Below are 27,918 nucleotides of genomic sequence, written 5' to 3' on the forward strand. Positions count from 1 at the left end.
TCTCAGGGGTCTTCAAACTTCTTTGGAGGGAGGTAGATTCTCTCAGCAGAGCTGTGAGAATTTTATATTGACTGTGAATAAAAACGTTGCTCTATAATTTTTATGTCAAATTTAATTATTGTTATTTTACTAATGGGAACAAACCTTTGCTAAAAGTTGTGTTGTTTTAAAGTTTGATGCTATAACTGTTTTTCAGTTCATTGTTTCAACTGTCATTTAATCGTTTAGTACCTCTTTGAGGCACAGTACGTTTTTGCTAAAAAAGATTATAACCAAGTTGCAAGTTTATTGCTAGTGTGTTAAACATGTCTGACTCAGAGGAAGATATCTGTGTCATTTGTTCCAATGCCAAGGTGGAGCCCAATAGAAATTTATGTACTAACTGTATTGATGCTACTTTAAATAAAAGTCAATCTGTACAATTTGAACAAATTTCACCAAACAGCGAGGGGAGAGTTATGCCGACTAACTCGCCTCACGCGGCAGTACCTGCATCTCCCGCCCGGGAGGTGCGTGATATTATGGCGCCTAATACATCTGGGCGGCCATTACAGATAACATTACAAGATATGGCTACTGTTATGACTGAAGTTTTGTCTAAATTACCAGAACTAAGAGGCAAGCGTGATCACTCTGGGGTGAGAACAGAGTGCGCTGACAATACTAGGGCCATGTCTGATACTGCGTCACAGCTTGCAGAGCATGAGGACGGAGAGCTTCATTCTGTAGGTGACGGTTCTGATCCAAACAGATTGGATTCAGATATTTCAAATTTTAAATTTAAATTGGAGAACCTCCGTGTATTACTAGGGGAGGTCTTAGCAGCTCTCAATGATTGTAACACCGTTGCAATACCAGAGAAACTGTGTAGGTTGGATAAATACTTTGCGGTACCGGCGAGTACTGACGTTTTTCCTATACCTAAGAGACTAACTGAAATTGTTACTAAGGAGTGGGATAGACCCGGTGTGCCGTTCTCACCCCCTCCAATATTTAGAAAGATGTTTCCAATAGACACCACCACTCGGGACTTATGGCAAACGGTCCCTAAGGTGGAGGGAGCAGTTTCTACTTTAGCTAAGCGTACCACTATCCCGGTGGAGGATAGCTGTGCTTTTTCAGATCCAATGGATAAAAAATTAGAGGGTTACCTTAAGAAAATGTTTGTTCAACAAGGTTTTATATTGCAACCCCTTGCATGTATCGCGCCGATTACGGCTGCGGCAGCATTTTGGATTGAGTCTCTGGAAGAGAACCTTAGTTCATCTACGCTAGACGACATTACGGACAGGCTTAGAGTCCTTAAACTAGCTAATTCATTCATTTCGGAGGCCGTAGTACATTTAACCAAACTTACGGCTAAGAACTCAGGATTCGCCATACAGGCACGTAGGGCGCTGTGGCTAAAATCCTGGTCAGCTGATGTTACTTCTAAGTCCAAATTACTTAATATACCTTTCAAGGGGCAGTCTTTATTTGGGCCCGGTTTGAAAGAAATTATCGCTGACATTACAGGAGGTAAGGGCCACGCCCTACCTCAAGACAAAGCCAAAGCTAAGGCTAGACAGTCTAATTTTCGTCCCTTTCGGAATTTCAAAACAGGAGCAGCATCAACCTCCACTGCACCAAAACAGGAGGGAGCTGTTGCTCGTTACAGGCAAGGCTGGAAGCCTAACCAGTCCTGGAACAAGAGCAAGCAGGCCAGGAAACCTGCTGCTGCCCCAAAGACAGCATGAACCGAGAGCCCCCGATCCGGGACCGGATCTAGTGGGGGGCAGACTTTCTCTCTTCGCCCAGGCCTGGGCAAGAGATGTTCAGGATCCCTGGGCGCTAGAGATCATATCTCAGGGATACCTTCTAGACTTCAAATTATCTCCCCCAAGAGGGAGATTTCATCTGTCAAGATTGTCAACAAACCAGATAAAGAAAGAAGCGTTTCTACGCTGTGTACAAGATCTGTTATTAATGGGAGTGATCCATCCGGTTCCGCGGTCGGAACAAGGACAAGGGTTCTACTCAAACCTGTTTGTGGTTCCCAAAAAAGAGGGAACTTTCAGGCCAATCTTAGATTTAAAGATTCTAAACAAATTCCTAAGAGTTCCATCGTTCAAAATGGAAACTATTCGGACAATCTTACCCATGATCCAAAAGGGTCAGTACATGACCACAGTGGATTTAAAAGATGCTTACCTTCACATACCGATTCACAAAGATCATCACCGGTATCTAAGGTTTGCCTTCTTAGACAGGCACTACCAGTTTGTAGCTCTCCCATTCGGATTGGCTACGGCTCCAAGAATCTTCACAAAGGTTCTAGGTGCCCTTCTGGCGGTACTAAGACCGCGAGGGATTTCGGTAGCTCCGTACCTAGACGACATTCTAATACAAGCTTCAAGCTTTCAAACTGCCAAGTCTCATACAGAGTTAGTTCTGGCATTTCTAAGGTCGCATGGATGGAAAGTGAACGAAAAGAAGAGTTCTCTTTTTCCTCTCACAAGGGTTCCATTCTTGGGGACTCTTATAGATTCTGTAGAAATGAAGATTTACCTGACAGAAGACAGGTTAACAAAGCTTCAAAATGCATGCCGTGTCCTTCATTCCATTCAACACCCGTCAGTAGCTCAATGCATGGAGGTGATCGGCTTAATGGTAGCGGCAATGGACATAGTACCTTTTGCACGCCTACACCTCAGACCGCTGCAATTGTGCATGCTAAGTCAATGGAATGGGGATTACTCAGATTTGTCCCCTACTCTGAATCTGAATCAAGAGACCAGAAATTCTCTTCTATGGTGGCTTTATCGGCCACACCTGTCCAGGGGGATGCCATTCAGCAGGCCAGACTGGACAATTGTAACAACAGACGCCAGCCTACTAGGTTGGGGCGCTGTCTGGAATTCTCTGAAGGCTCAGGGACTATGGAATCAGGAGGAGAGTCTCCTTCCAATAAACATCCTGGAATTGAGAGCAGTTCTCAATGCCCTTCTGGCTTGGCCCCAATTAACAACTCGGGGGTTCATCAGGTTTCAGTCGGACAACATCACGACTGTAGCTTACATCAACCATCAGGGAGGGACAAGAAGCTCCCTAGCAATGATGGAAGTATCAAAGATAATTCGCTGGGCAGAGTCTCACTCTTGCCACCTGTCAGCAATCCACATCCCGGGAGTGGAGAACTGGGAGGCGGATTTCTTGAGTCGCCAGACTTTTCATCCGGGGGAGTGGGAACTTCATCCGGAGGTCTTTGCCCAAATACTTCGACGTTGGGGCAAACCAGAGATAGATCTCATGGCGTCTCGCCAGAACGCCAAACTTCCTCACTACGGGTCCAGATCCAGGGATCCGGGAGCGGTTCTGATAGATGCTTTGACAGCACCTTGGAACTTCGGGATGGCTTATGTGTTTCCACCCTTCCCGCTGCTTCCTCGATTGATTGCCAAAATCAAACAGGAGAGAGCATCAGTGATTCTAATAGCGCCTGCATGGCCACGCAGGACTTGGTATGCAGATCTAGTGGACATGTCATCCTGTCCGCCTTGGTCTCTACCTCTAAGACAGGACCTTCTGATACAGGGTCCATTCAAACATCAAAATCTAACTTCTCTGAAGCTGACTGCTTGGAAATTGAACGCTTGATTTTATCAAAACGTGGTTTTTCTGAGTCGGTTATTGATACCCTGATACAGGCTAGGAAGCCTGTCACCAGAAGGATTTACCATAAAATATGGCGTAAATACCTATACTGGTGCGAATCCAAAGGTTACTCCTGGAGTAAGGTTAGGATCGCTAGGATATTGTCTTTTCTACAAGAAGGTTTAGAAAAGGGTTTATCAGCTAGTTCATTAAAGGGACAGGTTTCAGCTCTGTCCATCTTGTTACACAGGCGTCTGTCAGAAAATCCAGACGTCCAGGCCTTTTGTCAGGCTTTAGTTAGAATCAAGCCTGTGTTTAAAGCTGTTGCTCCGCCATGGAGTTTAAACTTAGTTCTTAACGTTTTACAGGGTGTTCCGTTTGAACCCCTTCATTCCATTGATATAAAATTGTTATCTTGGAAAGTTCTGTTTTTAATGGCTATTTCCTCGGCTCGAAGAGTCTCTGAGTTATCAGCCTTACATTGTGATTCTCCTTATCTGATTTTTCACTCAGACAAGGTAGTTCTGCGTACTAAACCTGGGTTCTTACCTAAGGTAGTCACTAACAGGAATATCAATCAAGAGATTGTTGTTCCATCCTTGTGTCCAAATCCTTCTTCAAAGAAGGAACGTCTTCTACACAATCTGGATGTAGTTCGTGCCCTCAAGTTCTACTTGCAGGCAACTAAAGATTTTCGCCAAACTTCTTCCCTGTTTGTCGTTTATTCTGGACAGAGGAGAGGTCAAAAAGCTTCTGCTACCTCTCTCTCCTTTTGGCTTCGTAGCATAATACGTTTAGCCTATGAGACTGCTGGACAGCAGCCTCCTGAAAGAATTACAGCTCACTCCACTAGAGCTGTGGCTTCCACTTGGGCCTTTAAGAATGAGGCCTCTGTTGAACAGATTTGCAAGGCTGCAACTTGGTCTTCGCTTCATACTTTTTCCAAATTTTACAAATTTGACACTTTTGCTTCTTCGGAGGCTATTTTTGGGAGAAAGGTTCTTCAGGCAGTGGTTCCTTCTGTATAATGAGCCTGCCTATCCCTCCCGTCATCCGTGTACTTTTGCTTTGGTATTGGTATCCCAGAAGTAATGATGACCCGTGGACTGATCACACATAACAGAAGAAAACATAATTTATGCTTACCTGATAAATTCCTTTCTTCTGTTGTGTGATCAGTCCACGGCCCGCCCTGTTTTAAGGCAGGTAAATATCTTTTAAATTATACTTCAGTCACCACTTCACCCTTGGTTACTCCTTTCTCGTTGATTCTTGGTCGAATGACTGGGACTGACGTAGAGGGGAGGAGCTATATGCAGCTCTGCTGGGTGAATCCTCTTGCATTTCCTGTTGGGGAGGAGTTATATCCCAGAAGTAATGATGACCCGTGGACTGATCACACAACAGAAGAAAGGAATTTATCAGGTAAGCATAAAACATAATTTATGCTTACCTGATAAATTCCTTTCTTCTGTAGTGTGATCAGTCCACGGCCCGCCCTGTTTTTAAGGCAGGTAAATATTTTTTAATTTATACTCCAGTCACCACTTCACCCTTGGCTTTTCCTTTCTCGTTGGTCCTTGGTCGAATGACTGGGAGTGACGTAGAGGGGAGGAGCTATATGCAGCTCTGCTGGGTGAATCCTCTTGCACTTCCTGTAGGGGAGCAGTTAATATCCCAGAAGTAATGATGACCCGTGGACTGATCACACTACAGAAGAAAGGAATTTATCAGGTAAGCATAAATTATGTTTTCTATCCAAACTTGTGTATGTCCCTTTAAGAACTGCACAGCTAAAGCTCTTCATACAAAATGAATGATTAAAAAATATTTAAACTGTGTTAGGGGCTGCATATTTGTGTAAGAACCAATTTAAACTGTCATTGTGTTAGGGGCTGCATATTTGTGTAAGAACCAATTTAAACTGTCATTTTGTTAGGGGCTGCATATTTGTGTAAGAACCAATTTAAACTGTCATTGTGTTAGGGGCTGCATATTTGTATAAGAACCAATTTAAACTGTCATTGTGTTAGGGGCTGCATATTTGTGTAAGAACCAATTTAAACTGTCATTGTGTTAGGGGCTGCATATTTGTATAAGAACCAATTTAAACTGTCATTGTGTTAGGGGCTGCATATTTGTGTAAGAACCAATTTAAACTGTCATTGTGTTAGGGGCTGCATATTTGTATAAGAACCAATTTAAACTGTCATTGTGTTAGGGGCTGCATATTTGTGTAAGAACCAATTTAAACTGTCATTGTGTTAGGGGCTGCATATTTGTGTAAGAACCAATTTAAACTGTCATTGTGTTAGGGGCTGCATATTTGTGCAAGAACCAATTTAAACTGTCATTGTGTTAGGGGCTGCATATTTGTGTAAGAACCAATTTAAAATGTCATTTTGTTAGGGGCTGCATATTTGTGTAAGAACCAATTTAAACTGTCATTGTGTTAGAGGCTGCATATTTGTATAAGAACCAATTTAAACTGTCATTGTGTTAGGGGCTGCATATTTGTATAAGAACCAATTTAAACTGTCATTTTGTTAGGGGCTGCATATTTGTATAAGAACCAATTTAAACTGTCATTTTGTTAGGGGCTGCATATTTGTGTAAGAACCAATTTAAACTGTCATTGTGTTAGGGGCTGCATATTTGTGTAAGAACCAATCAACAGCCAAGATCAGCTCATGATCAGGGCTTTGTAGAAAACGGTCTAATCCTTATGTTACGCCACAGACCCTATTCAATAAAAAAGGGTAACATTTCCCCAAATTTCAATGGATAGACTATAAAATATATATCAGAAAGCTGTGTATATAAAACAAATGGATAATAGAAGCAGGATTTTTAGTGTAATAATAATGTAATAGAACCAGTTATTATATTGTGTCAGATTAGCTCCCGCCCCCCCAGGTGAAGTGGTACCAACTCTGCACGCTTGTTGATAGCAAACACCTGTGCTCCACTGCTTAGTGATTATCTGTGAATCTGGAAGCTGTAAATTATGTCCCTTTCCGGTTTTGTAAATCTTTGTTGTACTTACATACAAATACAATGTTTACTTGTTGCTATGGCGGCCGCAGGGCTTCATTTCATGCCATAATCTAATATGCTCTATTGTAGTGATATATTTAAATAAATATAGATTCAAAAAAATGTTTGAGAAATAATTGTAATCAAACAGAAACAAATGTATCGTAATCGATTAAAACTGTATACAAATTCACAAAGAAACATAGATTTTGACAGCAGATAAGAACCATAGGCCCAATAAGGACTATAGATTACCAGTGGTGCTCTAAGCGATATTTTGTGTCTCTTTGTGCATGACAGAAATAGCGCTTGTATTATGAGTTGAAAGTAAATGCATTCGCTTGAGCGCAGTCGAAGTTAACGAGCACCAGGTTAGCGTGACTTCAGAGCTCAAGTTAACTGTTACGCAAGACAAAAAAGTTGCACAGAGAACATCAAAAACACATTTAATAGTACAGTTACACTCATAATAACATTGATAAAAATATTAACAAAAATTGCAATAAAAAGTTATAAGGGCACAAAAATATGACTTCTCCGGTGTTAGGAAAAAAAAGGTCTGCAAAGGGCTTTAACATAGAGATACATACATATACATGTCTAAATATTTATTTATATATATATATATATATATATATATATACACTCACCGACCACTTTATTAGGTAAATCTTGCTAAGACCGGGTTGGACCCCCTTATGCCTTCAAAACTGCCTTAATTTTTCATGGCATGGATTCAACAAGGTGTTGGATACGTTCCTCAGACATTTTGGTCCATATTGACATTATAGCACCACGCAGTTGCTGCAGATTTGTCGGCTGCACATCTGTGATGCAAATCTCCCGTTCCACCACATCCCAAAGGTGCTCTATTGGATTGAGATCTGGTGAATGTGGAGGCCATTGGAGTACAGTGAACTCATTGTCATGTTCAAGAAACCAGTTTGAGATGATTTGAACTTTGTGACATTGTGCATTATCCTGCTGGAAGTAGCCATCAGAAGATGGGTACACTGTAATCCTAAAGGGATGGACATGGTCACCAACAATACTCAGGTAGGCCATGGCGTTTAAACTATGCTCAATTGGTACTAAGGGGTCCTAAAGTGTGCCAAGATAATATCTCCCACACCATTACACCACTACCACCAGCCTGAACCGTTGATACAAGGCAGGATGGATCCATGCTTTCATGTTGTTTACGCCAAATTCTGACCCTACCATCTGAATGTCGCAGCTGAAATCGAGACTCATCAGACCAGGCAACGTTTTTACAATCTTCTTTTGTCCAATTTTGGTGAGTCTGTGTGAAATTGTAGCCTCAGTTTCCTGACAGGAGTGGCAACTGGTGTGGTCTTCTACTGCTGTAGCCCATCTGCTTCAAGGTTCGACATGTTGTGTGTTCAGAGATGGTATTCTGCATACCTTGGTTGTAACGAGTGGTTATTTGAGTTACTGTTGCCTTTCTATAATCTCGAACCAGTCTGCCCATTCTCCTCTAACCTCTGACATCAACAAGGCATTTATGTCCACACAACTGCAGCTCACTGGATATTTTTTCTATTTCCGACCATTCTCTGTAAACCCTAGAGATAGTTGTGTGTGAAAATCCCAGTAGATAAGCAATTTTTTAAATAATTAGACCAGCCCGTCTGGCACCAACAACCATGCCACGTTCAAAGTCCCTTAAATCCCCTTTCTTCCCCATTCTGATGCTCGGTTTGAACTTCAGCAAGTCTTCTTCACCACGTCTAGATGCCTAAATGCATTGAGTTGCTGCCATGTGATTGGCTGATTAGCAATTTGTGAGTGTGTGTATATGTATGTATATATATATATATATATATATATGTTTATATGTTTGAACCTATGTTTTTATGTGTGTACATATGTTTTTATATGTGTATATATGTATTTACAGACATATATACTCATATAAACACATAAATATATTTATAGACATATATATAAGTGCATTGGAGCCCTTTGCAGTCATGTAGCTAAAAACATGAAAAATCATATTTATGCAAAATTTATATTTAATCAAGTGTTTAACTGTGCATCTACCGTAAATATTTCCCATCCAATGTTCTTCTCTGTATAGATATAGAAATATTTATTTAAGAATAAATAGAACATATTCTTCTATGTGAAGAACATTGGAATGTGAAATATTAATAATTCATGTCAGGTTAGCGCACTTGAATATATGAGATCGGGTTAGTACACGGATATGAGTGTTAGGTTTTTTATGCAGTTTTAACGCTCCATTAAAGTATATAGGGGAATACATTAATGTCGTTGCAGTATTGCAATAATGCTGAGTCTATTTCTTTGCTTGCTTCGGGTTTTTGATTGTGCACTAACTTTTTTTTACTTTCAACTCGTATTACAAGCACAACCCAATGTCTGCAAAAAGCCTCTGTTTAGCATAGTTTATGCTTGTAATTGCGCTCCACTCGTAATCTAGCCCTTAGTCTGCCCAAAATGTCCTAAACGTGTAAACTTCGTATAGAAACATAGATATTGACGGCAGATACAAACTTTACTATTAAATATTGTTAAAGGAACAGTAAAGTCAAAATGAAATGTTCATGATTATATAGAGCGTGCGATTTTACATAACTTTCCATTTAATTTCTAATATCAGATTTGCTTTGTTCTCTTGGTATCTTAAACTGAAAAGAAAAGCAGAACACATCTGGTGAGCCAATGAAAAAAGGCATAGGTGCAGTTCTGCTCCTTGGCCTTGCTAGGTTTGCTCTTCAACTAATGAAACCAAGAGAACAAAGTCAATTCTATAATAATTTGCATGCTCTATCGGACTCATGAAAATGTAATTTTCACTTTACTGCCCCTTTAAGTTTATTTGATAGTATGTGAATTTGTATACAGCTTTAAACAATTACGAAATATTTAAAACCTATGTTTTAAAAAAAATAATATATATATATATATTTATATATAATTTAGAAGAAAGCTGCAGCATTGTTTGGTTTCTCCACATTTTTTTGTGTATTGAAATGTTTCTTTGTGACTCTGGATCATAGGCGCAACTATCAGGGTTGCGGGCGGGCAGGGAACTAGCATGCCCAGAATTCCAGGAGGCTGCATCGGATTGTGAATATGGTCTAGTTTTTAATCTTCATAAAGGAAATTGGGTGACATTTTTCAAATTAACCAGAGATCTCATCTCTGGTTAAATTTCGGAGCGCTAATTGCTTCCTCAAGCTCATGGTAGCATTAACCAGCCATTTGTAATGGCTGGTTATTTATCGTGCACCCATAAATGGACAAGTTTGCCTGTTTACCAGCGTGAGCGATAAATTAGTGCTCCACTAATCTATCCCTTTGTGGGATAAAGTCCTGCTCCGGGGTTGCAAGCATTGTAGCTCACGAGCAGAACACGGCTGGTTAACCAATCAGGTAACGGCAGTTGGATATAGCTGCCAGTCATTGGTGGTTTCCTGCTTAGAAGGTGTGAAACTCTTTAAAATATAATTCCAAAACAAAAAAAATTCTGTTGTACTCACTATTATTATTTTTTTATTTTTTTTTGCATTTTAGGTGCCATTCCACAGCCTCTGACAAATGGGACAGCTCAAACACAGGTGAGATATTGCATACCTCTCTGTAAATACAATAGCAGGGAATGCCAGCACATATCCTGATGTTTTGCACTAGGGAGCAAAGCATTGGGTCTGGATATGTTGTACAGATCCAAAACAAACAATAAATAAATGCTCTCCAAGCAAAACTGCAATCAACGCTTATTAAATTTTGTGGCTAAATCACTTCATATCTTGGCCAAGTCACAACAGGATAGAGGTTTCATTTCCACACTGAACTATGGAGAATTTCCCCAAAGGATGTAATAAATATTCCTTTCCAATATAACACATGTATCTCATTTTTTTGTTTACTAGATCATTGATCACACATTACTTACAATCATATAAGCTATTAAGGACTATAATGCAATCTGGATCTTTTTACACAATTTATATTTTAAGGTATTTAATTTTGTTAGCTCAGTTTGCATTGTTTTTCAGTCTAGGGAGACACAGGTTGAAAAACGTACGTTTATCTTATTTCCTTTCCTGTGGCCAATTCGAGACATACATAACGATTGCCAGCTTCACTGTGTAGCATGTTGCAGGGGCAAGATTCAAGGCTGTGACACTGCAAGCGATGTGGCGAGAGGCGAAGCAGCTGCTTCGCTCCGCGTCGCATCGCTTCTGAAGATCAAATATTTCATCTCTGAGCTCTCAGCTACGCGACCTGACGCAGCAAAGTGCTCAGAGATGAAAAGACAGGACACACTGAGCGCGCACAGCCGCATGTACACGCTGCGCGCCGCTCCGCTTGCAATGTGTCACAGCCTTCACAATCCTACAGGATGCACTGCAATATCTCAGGTAGCAGTGGAAGAACCACGATTCTCAGAGTAAAATGATTAATAAATAATTCAGGGTACGTTACATTTTATTATTACTATCATGCATAATTAAACATTTTATAAGAGAACTAATATGTGAGTGTAATGTCTATTGAAGCTCGGACTTAGCAGATCAGACAGGTACTAATGTGCTACACTATATAGCGATAAAAAGCGCTATAGGTTTTGTCTGTGCACACAGTGGTTTGCAGTATGAATAAACATTCCTGTATAAAATTCAAAATCATGATTTAGATAGAGCATGCTATTTTAAACAACTTTCCAAATTACTTCGATGATCTAATTTGCCTAATTCTCATGCTATCCTTTGTTGAAAAGCATAATTAGGAATGCTCGGGGAGCAGCATTGTACTACTGGGAGCTAGCTGCTTATTGGTGGTTGCACGGTATATGCCTCTTGACATTGACTCACCTAATGTGCTAAGCTATCTCCCAGTAGTACATTGCTGCTCCTTCAACAAAGGATACTTAAAGAATGAAGCAGATATGATATTATAAATGAATTGAAATGCGGTTTAAAATACATTTTGGATTTCATGTCCCTTTTAATTGTAAAATCAAAGGACATCCTCAGACCTACACTTTTAAATTTTATGTTGAATGTTTTTTTTATTTTTTATTTTACAGCTCAATGGAGGGTCTTCAACTTCTTCATCGCACAGCGACCTGCAGAATCCAGACAAAGACATACAGGTATCGTACTAGAACATACTAGTTATACACAATACAAATACTCTGTTAGTAAATTGTATTATTGCTCTAGTAGGCACCTTTAATATCAACATTTTCAGACATCAAGAGGTTAAAGGGCCATAATACCCAAATGTTTAAACACTTGAAAGTGATGCAGCATAGCTGTAAAAAGCTGACTAGAAATTATCACCTGAACATCTCTACGTAAAAAAGAAAGATATTTTACCTCAAAAGTTCCTCAGTAGCCACCTCCCATTGTAAAGGATTTCTAAGCAGCAAATCAGTATGTCTGTCCCGGGACAGCGGAAGGAGCGAGCATTCTTGCACTCTCATGTTATTTCCCTATTCAGTGTAAGTTTACTATGAAATCTCATGAGAGTTAAGTGAAATCTCATGAGATCACAGTAAGAGTTCATGACCGCAGCACTGCTAATGCTGATTGGTTGCTGTTCATTTCTTATTTTTTTTTTTTTTTTCTTTACCTGCAGCTGGGCAGTAACTGAGTATAACTTTTTACACAGAACTTACTCTGCTGAGCTGAGGAGATTGTGAGGTAAAATATCTTCCTTTTATACATAGAGATGCTCAGGTGATATTTTCCTGTCAGCTTTTTACAGTTATACTGCATCCGTTTCAAGTGATTTAGCATATGAGTATTATGTCCCTTTAACTCCCGGCAGCACAAACTCTTAATAAGCTACTTAAATGTTTATGGATGTAATTAGTCCAATCACGGAGGAGTTAGGAGTTGCTAAAGAGATCGGGTGACTAAAACTGTTCCAAAATGACTTTGTTTATGTATCACAATTTTACACTTACCTAGTTATTAGACTATTTTAAGCCTGCACTTGCATTGTGGTGTTTAAATGTTGTGCTCTAATATGTTAAAGGAGGGAATGTTTTCATTTCTTTACCTAGAACTCTTTAATCCCTACAAAATGCTGTTTGGTTACCGCAGAGAACTGCTAGTCTCAAGCAGGAAACATTCAGTGAACCAGTCGATAGTGAGAGGTTCACTATTCTGTTTTCAGTCTCTAGTATTGAACCTCTTGGGGAGGACTTTACATATGTGTTTACTTTTTTTGTGGGGCTTAAAGGGATACTAAACTAAAACATTTTCTTTCATGATTCAGATAGAGCATGCAATTTTAAACAAGTTTCTAATTTATTCCTATTATCAATTTTTCTTCGTTCTCTTCCTATCTTTATTTAAAAAATAGGAATGTAAAGCTTAGCAGCCGGCCAATTTTAAGTTCAGCACCCTGGATAGTGCTTGATTATGTCATTTTTCCACTAAAATGTCACTAAAAGGGACAATAAGCACCGTAAGCTTTTCATATAAAATGCTTAGTTATATGTAGTAAAAAAAACTTTGCAATCATTTTTCATTATTTATTTTGCCCCATTTTCATGTAATTTATCTCTGAAAAATGTCTTCATTCCCAGAACTTGATATGCACCCTGTTGACTTTCCAAGGCTAACCCTGCTACATAAATGTCCCTAATTCGATTTAACTGATAACAATTGCAAAACAATGTACTTTATACTAACATTATGACCGTGGCTAGCCTTGTTGCCTGCAGACTAAATCCCAGATTGGCTCTTCCAAATAAGGCGGGGTGGTGGGCAGTGGGCGGAGTTTTTTTTTTTTAAATGTTAAGATTTGGCTGAAATGTTATTCTAATCTAAAGTAACACAAAAGAAATGTCTTAAAAAGTGTTTACTGTCCCTTTAAATGTGTTCATCCGTGTGTGTGACCTAAACTGTTCTATGTACAAAGAAATGAAAGTATTTGTCTTGTACCTGTACAGATTTCTGTTTTAACTCCTAAACAAACCATTGTGAATGGGTTATACTGACGAGCATAAAATGGTGCTTGTCTCACGCTCCCTAAAGAGGCCAAAAAGCTAATTCTGTAACTTGTGTCTTCAAACTGCTGCAAATTGCCTATACCAGCTATTTGATTTGCAGCATTTGCTTTTTGGCCTTTAGGGAGTGTGGGACAAAAGCACAATATATTTATGTAAATATATGTTTGTGTATATACAATATAATTTTTTATTTTATTTTTCCCTGAAGAAAAAAAATATGTAGTAAAAGCGGTTTTTAGCGGTTCTCGCTAGCTGATGAGGACAATTGCCTCTGCTACACTTGTGGAGATATGAAATCAGTTCAAAGATTGTAGATAGATTTTACGTTTAGTTTTTCTTAAAGGGACAGTCTAGTCCAAAATAAACTTTCATGATTTAAATAGGGCATGTAATTTTAAACAATTTTCCAATTTAGTTGAAAGCTAAAATGCTAATTTCTTAGTCCTTAAAGGCCGTCTCTTTTCTGAATGCTTTTTGACAGTTTTTCACCACTAGAGGGTGTTAGTTCATGGGTGTCATATAGATAACATTGTGCTCTCGCACGTGAAATTACCTAGGAGCCAGCCCTGATTGGCTAAAATGCATGTCTGTCAAAAGAACTGAAATAAGGGGGCAGTTTGCAGAGGCATAGATACAAGATAATCATACAGGTAAAAACTATATTAATATAAGTGTGTTGGTTATGCAAAACTAGGGAATGGGTAATAAAGGGATTATCAATCTTTTAAAACAGTAACAATTCTGGTGTAGACTGTCCCTTTAATGTATTAACTTAATTTGCATATCCCTACCTAGAAAGCATCTATTTGCTGTATAAGCATCTTTGCAATGCTGGATTATACAGTATTCTGGTTATATTGACATGTAATGCTGGATTATACAGTATTCTGGTTATATTGACATGCAATGCTGGATTATACAGTATTCTGGTTATATTGACATGCAATGCTGGATTATACAGTATTCTGGTTATATTGACATGCAATGCTGGATTATACAGTATTCTGGTTATATTGACATGTAATGCTGGATTATACAGTATTCTGGTTATATTGACATGTAATGCTGAATTATACAGTATTCTGGTTATATTGACATGCAATGCTGGATTATACAGTATTCTGGTTATATTGACATGCAATGCTGGATTATACAGTATTCTGGTTATATTGACATGCAATGCTGGATTATACAGTATTCTGGTTATATTGACATGTAATGCTGGATTATACAGTATTCTGGTTATATTGACATGCAATGCTGGATTATACAGTATTCTGGTTATATTGACATGCAATGCTGGATTATACAGTATTCTGGTTATATTGACATGCAATGCTGGATTATACAGTATTCTGGTTATATTGACATGTAATGCTGGATTATACAGTATTCTGGTTATATTGACATGTAATGCTGAATTATACAGTATTCTGGTTATATTGACATGCAATGCTGGATTATACAGTATTCTGGTTATATTGACATGCAATGCTGGATTATACAGTATTCTGGTTATATTGACATGCAATGCTGGATTATACAGTATTCTGGTTATATTGACATGCAATGCTGGATTATACAGTATTCTGGTTATATTGACATGCAATGCTGGATTATACAGTATTCTGGTTATATTGACATGCAATGCTGGATTATACAGTATTCTGGTTATATTGACATGCAATGCTGGATTATACAGTATTCTGGTTATATTGACATGCAATGCTGGATTATACAGTATTCTGGTTATATTGACATGTAATGCTGGATTATACAGTATTCTGGTTATATTGACATGCAATGCTGGATTATACAGTATTCTGGTTATATTGACATGCAATGCTGGATTATACAGTATTCTGGTTATATTGACATGTAATGCTGGATTTATACAGTATTCTGGTTATATTGACATGCAATGCTGGATTATACAGTATTCTGGTTATATTGACATGCAATGCTGAATTATACAGTATTCTGGTTATACTGACATGCAATGCTGGATTATACAGTATTCTGGTTATATTGACATGCAATGCTGGATTATACAGTATTCTGGTTATATTGACATGCAATGCTGGATTATACAGTATTCTGGTTATATTGACATGTAATGCTGGATTATACAGTATTCTGGTTATATTGACATGCAATGCTGGATTATACAGTATTCTGGTTATATTGACATGCAATGCTGGATTATACAGTATTCTGGTTATATTGAAAGACATGCAATGCTGGATTATACAGTATTCTGGTTATATTGAAAGACATGCAATGCTGGATTATACAGTATTCTGGTTATATTGACATGCAATGCTGGATTATACAGTATTCTGGTTATATTGACATGCAATGCTGGATTATACAGTATTCTGGTTATATTGAAAGACATGCAATGCTGGATTATACAGTATTCTGGTTATATTGACATGCAATGCTGGATTATACAGTATTCTGGTTATATTGACATGCAATGCTGGATTATACAGTATTCTGGTTATATTGACATGCAATGCTGGATTATACAGTATTCTGGTTATATTGAAAGACATGCAATGCTGGATTATACAGTATTCTGGTTATATTGAAAGACATGCAATGCTGGATTATACAGTATTCTGGTTATATTGAAAGACATGCAATGCTGGATTATACAGTATTCTGGTTATATTGAAAGACATGCAATGCTGGATTATACAGTATTCTGGTTATATTGAAAGACATGCAATGCTGGATTATACAGTATTCTGGTTATATTGACATGCAATGCTGGATTATACAGTATTCTGGTTATATTGACATGCAATGCTGGATTATACAGTATTCTGGTTATATTGACATGCAATGCTGGATTATACAGTATTCTGGTTATATTGAAAGACATGCAATGCTGGATTATACAGTATTCTGGTTATATTGAAAGACATGCAATGCTGGATTATACAGTATTCTGGTTATATTGAAAGACATGCAATGCTGGATTATACAGTATTCTGGTTATATTGAAAGACATGCAATGCTGGATTATACAGTATTCTGGTTATATTGACATACAATGCTGGATTATACAGTATTCTGGTTATATTGACATACAATGCTGGATTATACAGTATTCTGGTTATACTGACATGCAATGCTGGATTATACAGTATTCTGGTTATACTGATATGCAATGCTGGATTATACAGTATTCTGGTTATATTGAAAGACATGCAATGCTGGATTGGTCTACCAGGAGATTTACCGGTGGACTACAGCAAGCTACAATGTAATGTGTGATTAATGGATGCAATTGGGTTATAGGGTGCCTAAATAACAACAATCTGGCACTTTTATTTAATACAAAGTAATATAATTTAATTCTGAAAAAATATTGGAAGAATGAGTATCCAAGTAATCCCATTTGAGCAAAATGTGGCATGTGCATTCTACTGACTCAACAGAAAATAGGGCTGGTCTTCATATTTTTCCAGGGCTGCTTTTTAATCCCAGTCCGGTGTTCTGTCAGATCAGCGAATTCATCAGACTAGTGAACAGAAGTGACGTTCCGTCAGCGGTCCGATTAAAAATACACACTGCGCAGGTGCTGCTGTTAGTCATAGCATTCCACTACCTACGTCTCAGCCCATCAGAAGTTAGAACAGTTAACGGAACGCACTAAAGTTAGCTCTTTTGATGGATCCCCGCGAGCAGCTCGGGTTACTACATAAAATAAAATCATCCAACAGATAAACATATAGTAATAAAGATGACAAATGCCTCCGCAATGTGTACATATATTGTTACTATAATGTGCATCAAATACCTTAGTATACTCCACTGATGTTAATTGATAGATAACGCCTTTACTACCCATTCCCCAGTTTTGCACAACCAACAATGTTATATTAATATACTTTATAACCTTTAAACCTCTGAATTACTGCCGTTGTGTCTAAGCCACTATAGACAGCCTCTTAAAGGGACACTGAGCCCAATTTTTTTCTTTCATGATTCAAATAGAGCAGGACATTTTAAGCAACTTTCTAATTTACTCCTATTATCAATTTGTCTTTGTTCTCTTTCTATCTTTATTTTAAAAGCAGAAATGTGAATCTTAGCAGCCAGCCCATTTTAAGTTCAGCACCATGGATAGCGCTTGCTTATTGGAGGCTGACATTTACCCACCAATAAGCAAGCATAACCCAGGTTCTCAACCAAAAATGGGCCGGCTCCTATGCATCACATTCCTGCTTTTTAAATAAAGATAGCAAGAGAACGAAGAAAAATTGTTAATAGGAGTAAATTAGAAAGTTGCTTAAAATTGCTGTTCTATCTGAATCATGAAAGAAAAAAAATTGGGTTTAGTGTCCCTTTAATCACATGCTTTTTTATTAGCTTTTCACAACAGGAGACTGCTAATTCATGTGGGCCATATAGATAACACTGTGTTCAGGCACGGGGAGTTATTTAACCTTTTAATGCCGTTATGCCGTTCTATTCCGTCATAATTACACTGGGCTTTAAAGCCGTTATGACGGAATAGAACGTCATAGCTAACGGCTGTCCTGAAGCCTTCTGTGCTTCCAGGATTTGATCGCGGTCTGGAGGGCGTTCCTAGGGTTCTAGGGACGCCCCCCAGACGCGATCCAATAATTGAAATCTCTCTATCGTTGTTCCGATGTAGGCACTTTAGCCCTGTCACGAAAGGGTTAAGAGTTAGCACAACGCAGTACTAAAATGCAAGTCAATAGATAATAAATAAAAAGTCATGTGATCAGGGGGCTGTCAGAAGATTCTTAGATACAAGGTAATCACAGAGGTAAAAATTATATTAATATAACAGTGTTAGTTATGCAAAACAGGGGAATGGGTAATAAAGGGATTATCTATCTTTTTAAACTATACAAATTCTATTGTAGACTGTCCCTTTAAACGTTTTATATTACAAACTCCCCAAAGGCATTTCTTCAGTTATATATATATTTTTTAAAGTTTTCTGTAGGTCATTTTAAATTAGGCAGTTGCAGTAAAGCACCAGCTCAATTGCAATGTCGTGATTAACTGGAGAATAAAGCAATTTTAAAAAATAGTAAAATGTCTCAAATAAATTTGTTTCCTTTGCTCTCTCATCACATAATAATAAGGTAAAAATGTAGTAATTGCAAAACGTACATTGCTCGCAAAAAACATCTTGCATTCAAGAGTGACAGCTTTGCAGACTGGGAAAGGCTAGGGGTGTGAGGCAGAAAAAATACCTAACAGCCAGTCATCAATTAATGCGCTGCCGATTTGCAGAATTGCTACATATTTGACTGTTCTCTACAAACAACGTTTCACTCTGGCTGCACCATGGTAAGGGAAACTTGTACAGTGCAACCTGAGCACAGAGCTGTTTGAAGATGACAGCCTGATGTGGAGCAGCGCTGCAAAACGGAAGAGATGTCCTTTTTGTTTCTGCAGACAAGCTGCATTTTCTGCGATGACATCTCAGATCACATGTTCTGCCTTGGGGACAATCTCATACTGTTTAATAACCTTTTTAATGAAAAAAAACCCTTTATAAATAATGTTCTTTCATACGCATGCTAGCAATTGTTTAAGGTTGTAGCGATATAAAGGTGCAAAAATACAATTCTCTAGGCTCAGGAACAGCAATGCATTACTGGGAGCTAGATGAACACATCTGGTGAGCCAATAACAAGAGGCATATATGTACAGTAACCCATCACCAGCTAGCTCCCAATAATACCCTCCTGCTCCTTGAGTCTATTGTAAACACAGTAGATTTGCATAAACAACAAAGGCATGATTAAAAGACAATGAAATAGCACTTAGTCTGAACAATATGAGTAGTAGATTTTATTTTTTTTCTGACACATTTCAAAGTTATGTCTATTTCCACTCCCGCTGTATCATGTGACAGCCATCAGCCAATCACAAATGCAAATACATTTATTCTGTGAATTCTTGCTCATGCTCAGTAGGAGCTGGTGACTCAAAAAGAGTCAATAAAAAAATACTGTGTGCATTTTGTTAATGGAAGTAAATTAGAAAGTTTAAAATTGCTTCTTTATCTGAATCATGAAAGTTTTGACTTTACTACACTTTAATATCCATGTGATTGTTTATCGGATTTGCTAGATTAACTCTTCCTTGTCTTGCATTGTGTAGGGAAATGACCTGAACACGAAGGATCCTTTCGAAGAGAGCGGGCTACGCCTCAGCCCTACGGCAGCCGAGGCAAAGGAGAAAGCGCGGGCTAAGCGATCGAACAAGAGAGCTCCCCAGATGGACTGGAGCAAGAAGCACGAAATCTTCAGCAATTTCTGAAGCTCTTTCTTTCCGTGGGACATGAACAGCACTGGCAAAGCTTGCCCACTGGCCCAACACCCCTTCCTACAAAAACTGCAATAGAAAGGGGTGCAGATTCCAACTAGTTAACGAGAAGTGAACAAAGTCATTATTTGTTTTATCATTTCAATTACAAGGCATTTCAAAGCATATTATTTGGACGTAATCCCTCCAGCGCCTGGGGAATTATCAGGAGCAAGATGAAGTTGCTCAGCTAAAAAAAAACATTTTATTTCCTGTGTCTGGAAACCGGGGCAGTTCTTAGCTAAGCCCACCATACAGACCTTTTATTAGGGCAGCACAGTATGGCTTGACTGTTGGATGGTCAGGGGGGCTGTTTGGAAATTCCCTTGCGACTTTTTAGAATAAACAAGACCGTCATCTGTGCTTACTAAAGAAGGAACTGCTTTACAAATATAATTGCAACTCTTTGTTCGTACTGGGAATTGAAAGCAGAAAAAGGCATTTAGTTATAGAGAACATATACCAGGCCCAGCAGTATCATTCTCTGGTGTTTATATAGTAAACTTTCTCATCCTGTTTTCTTTTTTCTGCCTAAGATTAGGAAATAGAATTTCCACAACCCTTTTCCACTTTGCAACACAGTACAGCACCCAGGGGGTGGTACAAATAGGAACAGATTACCTGTGGATAACTTCAATATATAGCAAACTATTTCTAATAATATGGTTACTGACGGAGAGGAATGTAGACCTTTTTCAACCAATGTGGAAAATTAAGCACATACTTAAAATACTTTTGCTTTTTTTTTTTTTTGATAGCTTAAAAGAAATGTGACTGGTATTTCGCAACTGGAATCTCATAATTCCTTGCATTTGATGGATGTGATTCATACAATATGGCTCTGGTCACACTACATATTTTGTTTTTTTTCTCAGTGTTCTGCGCAGGTCCATCCTTCCCACCTCCCCATTTTAAAAATCAAAACTACTTAGAAAGCTCTGCCCGTTTTCTCGTACGTGGGGGTAAGGAGATATTCCAACTCGTGTGGAAAAGGAATATTATCACACGCTGAACAATCCCTCTGGGCTGTGCATTCCTTACTGAAGCCCAGAACTGTTGGATCAAACCTCCCCACAGATACACACATGGTTTTAGTTAAGGAATAAAATATATGTATACATATATAGTAGGACTATGACTGGAGTTGTTCAGAATATGCCACCAAACACTGGGATAAATACCCCTTCTGTTCTGCCCTGTGCCCAACCTCCCCTGCCCCAGCTAGGAACATAAAAAAGATGCTCTTTAGAGAACCAGAACATCAATTTGCATAACCATTGAACAGAGGGTTTTATATAAATCTGTAACTGGCATCTGAATAGATAACCGGAGAAAAGTCATACTCTGTCTACTTAAAATGCAGATTTCGTTTTAGGAACAGAACTTCAAAGCTTATAAAACAGAGGAAAATAGATTTGCTTTCTCTCCACAGGAGTCTGACAGCTGGTGTCTTGGTTAAAGAAGTTTGTAAGTTCCTATGCAATTAATTGAACATAAGTATCGTAATGGCAAAATCTACGTAGATAAAACCAGTATAGTTTTATTTGATCTCTTTAAAAGGGGAGGGGTATTATGGTTTTGGTGACTTGGACTTGAAGGATCAGATTAAAGTTTTCATACAAAAATGTAAAAAAAAACCCCAGGAGAAATTTAGAGTTTCATGTTACAGATTGAGCGTGCATTTCTTTTAAACATTACAATTGACTTTAGATGAATTTAGTCAAATTTACCTCTTTCCCATGATATAATTTGTTAAAGAGACAGTTGATGGTAAAATTGTGTTCCCCATGTATGAGAAATCGCTAATTTATGCTTCTTTTTGTAAAAGAAAAGGCTGGATTTGCTCTTTGAAACCACAGCCTATCAACATAGGGCTCGATTTATCAAAGCCCTACGGCTGCAAGTTCTCACAAGAACTTGCTCGCCGTATTTAACAAGCAGCGGCCACCAGACCGCCGCTTCCCTAACCTCTTCGCCACCTCTAAGGTGGCGAAATTCAATCTCCGCGGTCTAGTCCGACCGAGGAGATTGACAGCTCCTGCCTGCGCGTGATTGGCTGTGCGCGGGCAGGGGGCGGGATTGCACACAAGTGCAAAATTGCGCTCATGTGCAATGGAGAATTCCTGCGGGTAAATTCGCCCCTCCACAGGCGAGCTGAGGAGTACAGGGGCACGTACTTTAATAAATCGAGCCCATAGGCTTGATTTGCTGACTGATCAGATCTCATTATCTTATCACTCAAATGATTCTCTTTCTTATTTCTGTCTCTGTACAACACTTAGAAAGAACAATTGAGAATTAACATTTTAATACTTTATCTCTTCCACTTCCCACTGTGAGTGTAAGTTCTTCTGCTGGCTGTGTATACATAGTTTGTCAATAGCCTATACCTAGGTATAGAAACTTTCAGTATAGGTAGGGCTACTACAGGCTAAATCAGCTATTTAAAATGCCAATAAGGAGCTATTTATAAACTATTTAATACACTTCAGCTGGTAAAATGGATCATGGGTAACAAATTAAAGTAGAGAACGTTTTTGGGTAAACTGTGCCTTTAAATGTTATAGCTCCTTTCCATAACAAAATACCTAAGGAAGCTCAGGAGTGTGCATGTATCTTGAGCATTGTTATATGTATATTGCTTAAAACACGTGCACGCTCGAGAGCCTACCTCAGTACTCTCATGTTTTAAATGATATTAAAGAAACAGGTAAATTTGAATCTTTTATAAAAAAAAATTAAAACCATTCACTGTATCTGAATTGTGAAAATTTAATTTGAATCCATGTTCCTTTAAACTCGTGGTTGCTGTTTAGCCACAAGGCATTGGGTTTTCTTTGGCAACTGAAGAGTTAAACACCCTTTTTATGATATATATGTACATGGTGCAGTACATGGTGCAAATATTAAGACAGCACTGCCCCCTGGTGGTTATAGACATAACATCTGAAGTATATGTGATGACGTCTATAATTGCTACAAGCTGCTGTTTGTAGAATAACTTTGCACATAATATACAGTTGTATTTCAGTACCATCGAAGCCCCCCTAGCGAGAAGCATGGATTACAATGCATTGCAGCCAGGGCAGGAATTTTTTGTGTAGGCAACCAATGCAAATTTGAAGGGGACTAGCAAAAGGCTGAAGCTTTCTCACATTAAGAAAAAAAAAATCCTAATACTACGTAGTTAACCCTCTGTTGTGCCATTAGCCTATTAAAGAAACAGCCAGCTGTATAATTGGAACCTCTTGTATAAAGTGATTTCTAGTTCCTTTAAAGGGACAGTAAACAGTAAATAAATGCCTAGATATAATGCTGTAATCACAGCAGAGATTAGCCTGATAATAATCTGAAGATGTATTTGTAATATTATATTAGTTGTAAAAATATTGAAGAAATAAGTATGACGTTTTTGTCTCTATAAAGTAACTGGCACTGCCTTATTGCTACTTAGGTTTCCCTAGTTTTAAAAGCTTGTTTTCCTTATCTTAAAGGGACTTGAAACCCAGAATTTTTCTTTCATGATTTAGGTAGAACATACAGCTTTCCAGTTTACTTCCATTATCAAATTTGCCTCATTCTCTTGGTATCGTTTGTTGAAGAAGAAGCATTGCACTACTGGTTGCTAACATGGGGTGAGCCAATGACAATAGGTGTATATATATATATATATATATATATATATATATATATGCAGCCACCAATCACCAGCTAGCACCCAGGTGCTCTGTTGCTCCTGAGGTTACCTAGATCAGTGTTTTTCAACCAGTGTGCCGTGGCACACTAGTGTGCCGTGAGAGATCCTCAGGTGTGCCACGGCAGACTGACAACAGTGTGACATATTTTTTAAACTTTGCTTGTTTTTTACTCCCAGTGCAGGGGTAGTTTGTAGGAGGCATGGCATAACAGCACAATACATACAGTATGTGTGTGTTTGTGTGTATGTGTATATATATATATATGCTGTATTAGGCTACAATGTGTGATTTTTTTTTAAATTTTGGGATGGTGGTGTGCCACAGGATTTTTTAATGTAAAAAAGTGTGCCACGGCAAAAAAAAGGTTAAAAATCACTGACCTAGATAAACCCTTCAACAAAGGATAACGAAAGAAGGAAGGAAATTAAATAATAAAAGTAAATTGGAAAGTTGTTGAAAATGGTATGTTATGTCTGAATCATGAATGTCTAATTATGACTTTACTGTCCCTTTAATCTACTCAACTACAAGAGTAACACTCTCACAGGGGGTAATGTCCCTTTAAGAGACTTTATTTATTGAAGGGGCAAGTAGAATATCTGGAAATAATCACAGATATGTACGCTAAAGGCATTGGCCTGTACTTAAAATGTATTTTTTTAACTGGTGGGAAACAAACATTGCAGACATATTGTCCCCTATAATAAGGATTGTATGAGCACCTGCGTTATATGAAGGATACAAAGTGTTTATAGGGCTGTGCACAATAAGTTGGAAGAAGATCATGTTTTGGAATCTTCTAATGATAACTTAGCAAACAAATAACTAACAATAAATGTTGTATGGTTTCTGAAGATGCGTTAATGAGAAACCCTAGTGAATGTAATGAATATTGAATTGGCGCATTAGATAGGGTAGACTGTCTATGCCTAGGGTATTTTTGTAGCAAAAAGTAAATGTTATCACATATTGATGAAGACCAGGATTACAATAAATGAGCACTTCGCTCAGGGGCAGACTAACAACCCATGAGTCCCCGGGCAAACCCCCTTCACCCTCCCCCAGTCACCCCACCACACAGTGCAATAATGAAACGCTTTATCACAATAGAGCATTTTCTTTTTAAAACGTATGTCAAAGGGACGTCACAATAATGTAAAAAAAAGCATCCCAAATAAAAAAGCTTAGAACTAGTTTTTCAAGGTAATATGCCAATTAAAGGGACAGACCACATGATTATTTTATTGTTTAAAAAGATAGATACCACTTTTACTACCCATAACCCAGCTTTGAATTGCCTGCAGGCCGCCCCTTATCTCAGTGCTTTTTATAATCTTGCACTTTAGCCAGACAGTGCTAGTTCATGTGTACCATATAGATAACATTGTTCTCACTCCTGTGGAGAATAATAATGGTTTCACAAGAACCAGCACTAATTGGCTAAAGTGCACACTTAAAAAAAAAAAAAAAAGCACTGGAGATAAGGGGGCAGTCTGCAGGGGCTTAGATACAGGTAATAATACAAATGATATTAATATAAAATGCAAAACTGCGTAATGGGTAATAAAGGGATTATCTTTTTTTTTTTAAACAATAACAGTTTTCAAGTAGACTGTCCCTTTAAATATACAATCTTTAGAGTGGTCTATAGCAGGGGTTCCAATCTTTTGTATATAAGGAATCACATTCTGTTTTTTTTTTTTTCTCAAAGGCCAGTGAACACATTTTTAAATTTTCAAGACACACCTTTACAAACTTGAGAAACCTGTAAAACACAGAAGGGGCACTATTTAAAGGCACATTAAGCACTAAATACATTTCATGCACCTTCCTCTAATTATGACCTTAGGTTACACAGCAGGTATCTAAAGGAGAATTGCTACACAAATGCAAACACACGTTAGCGCTGGAATGCAGTGAAATTTAGATTTCAATATGGTGGCACCCATAACTAGAGGGAGGTGGAGGATAATTCAAATATTTTGCTTATAATTATTATTTTATGTCCCTTTAAATAATGTGATACGCTCAAAGGGGTTCACAAGTGTGTGTTTCAAGATGGTAACTAATGGAGATTTGGCAATTAGATGTTCTAAGGATAGGTTTCTGTAGGAGGGGGGAGACAAATATATTATGAAGGACAATAACATTGATTTAAAATGTATTTGTGAGCTTTACAACCATTGGATGTCAAGGAAAGTAGTAAGAGTTATTGGAATAAGCATGTGGAATGAAAAGAGGTTAACGTTTCTGTCAGCCATGGTGTCTGCCCCACTTCATCTGAAGGATATTTTTTTTTGGGGGGGGGGGGAAATGAAGGATGTCTGTCCTACCTAGTACTGAAGATTTAACCACTAGATACCTATCTAGTCTTGAAGACATAACCACTAGGAGTGGAGAAAACTAGACGACCAATCAGCAAGCTGGTCACATTTAAACTATGGAATCTATAAAGCTTCTTCTAACCATACATATCTGCAAATTTACAGAGATTCCTGGACACTATGTAGGATGAGACCTTTTTGAACGAACTAGTAGCTGATGAATTGGTCATCAGTCGAGTGACTGCGCACAGCCCCGCTGCTGTCTTTATGTATCTTTGTTTGGAATCAACATATTTTTGTACTTTTAAACAAGTAATTGTATAAAAACACATATATGGGAACAGATATCTACAACATACATAACATGTAAACTGCATAGTGCATAATAAACTGCTTTCCCAATCGTGTGTGTGTTAAATGGGGAGATTGTGGGAAATTAAATGCGTTTTAGTTGACCGTCATCTAGCTCTAGAGATATCAATCAAAAACTAGGGTTGCAACTACGGCCATGTTTTTCTGGACAGTTATAAGTTACACATGCTGCAGGGTTTAAGGAGGAACATTTATTGTGACTCTGGATTGCACATCAATAAAGCTGCTGGACAGCACTAGTCACGGTCCTCTCTGCATAGGGTTGCCATATTGCCACTTAAAGGGGTTCTTATAATAGAACATTATTCAACCATTTCTTTAAACAGCCCCTGACATAAGTATTTTTCGTAAGTGTCCTCCCTTAAAGCGGCAATATGGCAACCCTATCTGCAGCATGTGTAACATAATGGCCGAGGTGGCAACCCTATCTGACACAACACATTTGGTACTGGACATAACTGTAATTTTTTTACTTTAATGTTAAAGGGATATCAAACTTTTTATATATGCTTAGTATATAGCAGCAAGCAATTAAGCACTGCTTTGCAAAAGTTTTGTATACATAATAAATGGTTTAGAAACAAACTATCATTAAAAAAAAACATAGTTTATACTTAACGATAAATTTATTTATTTTGGGATGATGAGATTTCATAGGTTTCCATATCATGTGGGATATATTTCCTGCCACTAGGAGGTGGTCAAGAACCCTCACAAGAGCTATAATCCCTTGCACCTCCTATCTCCAGTCAGTTTACGTATAGCCAAGCAGAGGAAAGAGACATAAAAAGGTAGGAAAAACAGAAAGCAGGGTTAAGGGGTGCAAATAAGAACTGTTGCCTGTATAGTAAAAAACCCGGGTGGGTCCTAGGGACTCTCATCATTCCAAAATAAATTTATCGGTATGTATAAATTCGGTTTTCTTTCGTAAGATGATGAGTCCATAACGTGGAGAGCCATAAAGGACATATTCTTGACATCAATTTCGATAATGTCAAAGACTGCATCACAAATTAAATAATTAGCCATCTTAAGAACTTTAATGCAGTTGTGAAAATTCTCAGAAGATTGATTAGAAACTATCCAAGAAAGAGAATCACACCAGAAGGATGCTGCAGCGGCCACACAGGTGAATGCTACTGCAGGTCTAAGTTGAAAAGCTGATTGGGAAAATAATTTCCTAAGCAATGACTCAGATTTGCAGTCCATTGGATCCCTTAATAAAGAACTATCCTCCATAGGAATAGTAGTGCTTCTAAGGTATTCAAAACTTCCTGAAGCGAATATGGTCCACTTTAAATCTAAACGTGGAATCAGTATCATTTATTGGATCAGGGTCCTCAGAGATTTCACCCTTTAGAACCCTCAAAAAGAGACTCAGCCGAGTCAAAGCTTTGTAAGTTAGGTGTTAACTGAGCCTGGGTAATAGGACCGTGCGTGTTACAGGTGGTGTAAGGTAAATCTCCTG

The 27,918-nt window shown here is 38.2% G+C and overlaps 1 protein-coding gene across 1 annotated transcript in view; it reads left to right on the forward strand.

The window, feature by feature from the left end:
* The window catches only part of NHERF2 (NHERF family PDZ scaffold protein 2), a 222,582-nt gene extending 196,101 nt beyond the window's left edge, over positions 1-26,481 (forward strand). Inside the window, exons 5-7 of the mRNA XM_053694348.1 lie at positions 10,237-10,280; positions 11,756-11,821; positions 19,853-26,481. Of these exons, the coding sequence (XP_053550323.1) occupies positions 10,237-10,280; positions 11,756-11,821; positions 19,853-20,011 (269 nt within the window). The 3' untranslated portion in view covers positions 20,012-26,481. The remainder of the gene's footprint in view (positions 1-10,236; positions 10,281-11,755; positions 11,822-19,852) is intronic.
* Positions 26,482-27,918: the final 1,437 nt, after the last annotated feature.

This window comes from Bombina bombina, chromosome 11 (genome assembly GCF_027579735.1).
Source record: "Bombina bombina isolate aBomBom1 chromosome 11, aBomBom1.pri, whole genome shotgun sequence".
NCBI classification, from domain to species: domain Eukaryota; kingdom Metazoa; phylum Chordata; class Amphibia; order Anura; family Bombinatoridae; genus Bombina; species Bombina bombina.